The sequence below is a fragment of the Fukomys damarensis genome, unplaced genomic scaffold (assembly GCF_012274545.1).
Source record: "Fukomys damarensis isolate Sample0158 unplaced genomic scaffold, DMR_v1.0_HiC HiC_scaffold_8, whole genome shotgun sequence".
Taxonomy (NCBI): Eukaryota; Metazoa; Chordata; class Mammalia; order Rodentia; family Bathyergidae; genus Fukomys; species Fukomys damarensis.
In genome coordinates, this window is record NW_022900920.1 from 25,561,896 (window position 1) to 25,567,098 (window position 5,203).

A 5,203-nucleotide genomic window follows, 5' to 3' on the forward strand; every position below is an offset into this window, starting at 1 on the left:
TATATCTATTCCATATTTTTTTTTCCTCCAACTTTTAACCTCCATTCAAATACTGTGTATGTTTAAAGGTCTTCAGAAATAAACATTCTCCCTAGGTATATTTTATATATTTAATCTTATCATTTTTAATCCATGTTTACATCAATTGCTCTTTTATATTTTGTTATTCATGCTCACCTAAGTTTAAAAATCACAATACAATGATTATAGAATCCCAATAAATTGATCTGATTTTTTTAAAAATACAACATTGCTGTATTCTGAGTACAGAATGTATAACCTCAAAATTATTTTCTACTGTTTACTCATTTCTTCTTCTGAATTCTAATATCTCAATAGTAACCTCTTCAACTTATATGTCCATAGTATCAGACAATTACATTTTCAATTCTGGTGCCCAATGAGTGGCACAATTAGAAGAGCATTATCAGCAGTATTTTCATGCCCTGCATACTTAGTATGTACTATATACTTGACACATACGATCTCACTAAACCCTAACAGTTGATAAAAGGGTATTTATATCCCAATTATCTATATGAAGAAACTGAAGGCAAAGTAAATAATTTACTTCCTCAAAATAACAAAACTAGTAAAGGTAGAAACTGGAAGTAGTATCTCTGACTAGAACTATTTGCTACAGGAAGAATTTATTGCAAACACAGACTGACTTAGGCCTGAAAAACAAGTTGTTATTTTAAGGAAGTACTGGGGAAAAGCACCAAAAACATTTATAACTAGGTCTTGAAACAAAAAGTGTAAATCTTACAGCTATGCTAAGAGAAACAGAAATAGAAAACAGACCACATGTGTAATTTTAAATTTTCTAGTAGCCATATTAAGTAAAACAAAGCAGGTAAATTAATTTTAACATATTCCATACAATAATAATTTGAACATGCAATGAATATAAAACTTCACTGAGCTATTCATCTTCATCTCGAAGACTAGGAACATTCAAGTGCTTCAAGGTATCTGGCTAGTAGTTATAGTCATACTGGACTGTAGGAAAAAGCAGCCATTTCCTATATGTGAAATACACCCTCAAACTATGTTACCATCCCCACCTAAGTAGGGACATAATACTCATTTATAACCCCCCCAAAAAAACAGTTCTCACGTAAGTATTGTATATAGCAGCACAGAAATAATCACTAATTATTGCAGCAAATTTTTTCAACTATAACTTTCTAGCATACTTTAAATCAAAGGATTATAAATACAAAGTAACAAGTTTCAACAGCAAAGTATTTGTTTAGGTCAAAGAAAACTATAGGAATTTGTATACAGTGAATTAAAGTCATTAAAGGTAGTGTTTAATCATGAAAAATAACTACAGAAATAGAAAGCTTTCTATATTAATAAACTAGTAAGAAAACAATCATCTAAAACATACCAATATGAAAAGATCTCACTATTTATATAATGTACAATCCTAATGAACTCTTAGAAATTATTTTGAAAACTAATCAATAAATGTATTTTAGGTTATCATAAGTTACTCAACATCCACTCATCTATTCCACAAAACGTGCATTTTTATATCAATATGGTATGAAAGCATCATGGGAAAATAACATAGCTAATTTATAAAATATAAATCATTAGAAAAGAGATCAAAGATACCAATTATAGTTTATATTATATAAATCACTAGTCTATGTGGAAATATTAGTAAGTAGATTATCTTTCTACATTCTGTAGTATATACTTTATTATAAATAATGAATGGCACAAGGGGCCAGGGATTTGGCTCAGTGGTTCTGCCACCTGCCTTGTAAGCGAAAGGACCAGAGTTTGATCCCTGGTACCAAATACATAAATAAATAATGGCACATAAGAATATAAGGAATATGAAAGGATAGGCAGAAAAACAAGGACGTGATAAATTCACATGAAAATAAGAATTGCAAACAAACAAACAAAAAAAACCCTGCAAACTTGATTGTAAGTATGGCTTGTTTTCCAATAGCATGAATTAAGATGGTGCTTAAAGAATACATCATGTTTTCATGAAGTATAGATGACATGAAGCTTGCTCACAAGACAGGGTTTAAGACATTACTTACCTGTGGGGTTCACATTCAGTATCTGCTCACTTTCTATTTCCATTGTTTTCTAATTTTACTTGCACTGATTAAACAAATTATCAAATGGAAGTCTTCTGTCAGAATCTGTTTCTTAAAAGAAAAACAAAAAGTTTCAGTATTTTCCAAACTGATTAAATAAGGAAAATTATAGTCACCCCTAAAATATACATAATTCCATTTTTAACAGGTTTTCATTCAAAGGTAGCTTAACCTAATTAACATTTGGTTGCAATTTTCTTCACAAGTTTGAGTCAAAGGAAAAAAAAAACCTAAAACCTAAAAAATCCCATTTAGTATGTGCCAATGCATCCTTTACCTTGAAAATATATCTGCTACATGTTTACTTCAAGTTAAAACAAACAAACAAATATATATATATAAGATGTACCTGCCATTTCATTACCTAGGTCTCTATAATTCATGTTACAAGACTGAGATTAGGAGAATTTTTTTTTTTTTTTTTTTTTTTTTTTTTTGGCAGAACAGGGGATCGATCTCAGGACCTTGCACTTGCCAGGCAGACACGGCACCACCGAGCTACATCCCTGGCCCAGAAGAAATTTTTTAAATCAGCTTTTTCTGTAATGAGTCTATTATTTTTGTAATATGAAAAATCTACTCAAAAAAATCTAACCTATCTCAGAAAGGAATAAGTACAATGGCACAGATCTCAGTATTGTAGACTTCAGTTGCAAAATGACTTAAACATTACTAATACTGGAAAATTTCAATAAATTAAGTACCACTTATTTACATAATTAACAAGGTGATTCAGATCCAATGTTATTTGAAAGGATTGCCAAAATAGTTTTCATGATATTTTTAAATATATTACTAGAAAACATAACCAAGTAAGATTTCAGATCTCTCTAGAAGCATTATTTAAATAGTGATCTAGAGTACTTAAGTATTTCTATCTGTAAATCAGGGGTTAGGTCTAAATCCTTGCAGTTACAATCATTTCACTAGGAGCATGCCCATGTTTTGAGACAAAAATACACAAATTGGTGAAAATGCCTAGTAAACTACAGAAAATTATTTTTCATATAAGCTATGGTTAGATATTACTTTAGGGTAAAATGTTATACACATACAGCATCTCTTGGGACTCAAAGGTGACAATGACCGTTAGATTCCTCAATATATACTATTGCTTGTTAAAATCATGTTAAGTTTACAACCCTTTTCTTAAAAAAAAAACACAAAAAAAAACAAAAAAATAAGTATCAATTTGTGTAAAACCAAAAACTTATGGTAAATTTACAGCATAATACTTTGACTACATTAAAATGCTATCATAGGCCCAGCGTGGTGGCGCACGCCTATAATCCCAGCACCTGGGAGGCTGAGGCAGAAGGACTGCTGTGAGTTTGAGACCAGCCTGGGCTACAGAGTGAGTTCCAGAGCAGTCTGAACTACATAGTGAGACCCTGTCTCAAATAAATAAATAAATAAATAAGCAAGCAAGCTACCATATTGTTTCTGAAACTTAGAAAATGGTAAATTCATTCTCTAGTTCTATACAGAATAAAGTGACATGTGAGTCTATATAACTTTTCAACACCATAATTCCAAACAAATCGATTTAAGAAAAATAAATCTTAAAATATGTAAATATTCATACAGATATATGAACACAGTCTGCATAACCAAACATTTAGTATCCTCAATAGCTGAAAATGACATTGTTTTATTTCAGTGCATGAACTGCATGCTTCAGGAAAGGGATTATGTGTCATATAATGCATGTTTGAGTTTTTCAAACTACAGTTACACTTAAATCTTTCATTCTTGATGGAAATATAATATTTGAAAAATATTTTCTGCAGATCCCAATAAATTATTATAACCGATATTCATAAAGCCTTTTATACTTCAAACTGAATTTTACACGCATTATTTCATATACCTCACAGGATAATCCTGGGGTAGATATTCCAGTTTGCTTACAATTAAAGAAACAGATCAGAGGGGTAGGTGATTTGTCCAAGTTGAGACAGCTACTTAGTGGCAGAACCAGTACTAGAATCCAGACCTTGTAAACTCAGTACAAGATTTTTATAATATCCTACAGCAAAATTCTTTTTTAAGGTTAACAGAAAGAAGCTTATTAAAACAGACTTTTATTGCTATGTCAAAATTTTTAAATACTGCTTTCCAAACACTAAAAATAATTATTTTAAACTATTATACAGAATACATTCAGATGGGCAAAGAAGATTATTAGGTAATGACTATCATAACTTACTATATTTGTTTTTTAAATAAGCATGACAAAATAGTCTCGGGCCTTTAGACAATGATAACCTGATGAAGAAAACAAGAACTTAGTCACACTTCTTATCAAGAAAGCCATTTCAATGTTCCATGTCCCCTGTCTTCACTCTTCAAAATGGGCTTTTTCCCAATTTATTTAATAACCTTTAAGATTCTTATTCCAAAATTACAAATCTTACCCCAGTTCCTTCATACTAATCTATAAAAATTAATTTTCAACGAGAAAACTACTATACAAGTTGGAAAAAAATTAAGGTTGAAGTTAAACACTTTTTTCCAGAACTATACTTCATAAATTATTCCGACATTTTCGAAAGTTGAGTTTAGACCACAACAACTACAAAATTATTTATATTCATTCCTAGGCTAGTAACACTAATTAGCAACTTAAAATCAACTCGAAGCACTCTAGCATAATAATGCAAAAGTAGCATTAGTATACAAGCAGCATCTTTGCAGTCCGAACCATTATTTTCTCCCTTCCCATTACTGCAACAGGAAAATCAAATTATAATTCAAAACGCTGACGTTATGGAACTTAATGAACCTATGATGAAAAAAGGTTAAGAGCATAAATATCAATAGGTAAATCGAGAAGGTATCTGTACAGTCTCTCTTCTTAAAAGCATAGGCTGGCTTGCCACAAAGTCCCAAATTAACAAGAATGCCACGCTGTCAAAGCTCGCAGTGAACACACCAAGCTGTCGCCCACACAGCTCGTCGCATCTTTAAAAAACAGATGCGGCGGTGGCCAGTCGGCGCGCACACAGGCTCCCGAGCGACCCGCGGCGCCGCAGCAGGCGCCTCAGCGCAGGGGACCCCTTCCCGCCTTTGCG

The 5,203-nt window shown here is 31.8% G+C and overlaps 1 protein-coding gene across 1 annotated transcript in view; it reads right to left on the minus strand.

The window, feature by feature from the left end:
- The window catches only part of Pdcd4 (programmed cell death 4), a 20,713-nt gene extending 18,516 nt beyond the window's left edge, over positions 1-2,197 (minus strand). The window contains exon 1 of the mRNA XM_010634634.2: positions 2,070-2,197. Coding sequence (XP_010632936.1) covers positions 2,070-2,112 — 43 coding nt within the window. The 5' untranslated portion in view covers positions 2,113-2,197. The remainder of the gene's footprint in view (positions 1-2,069) is intronic.
- Positions 2,198-5,203: the final 3,006 nt, after the last annotated feature.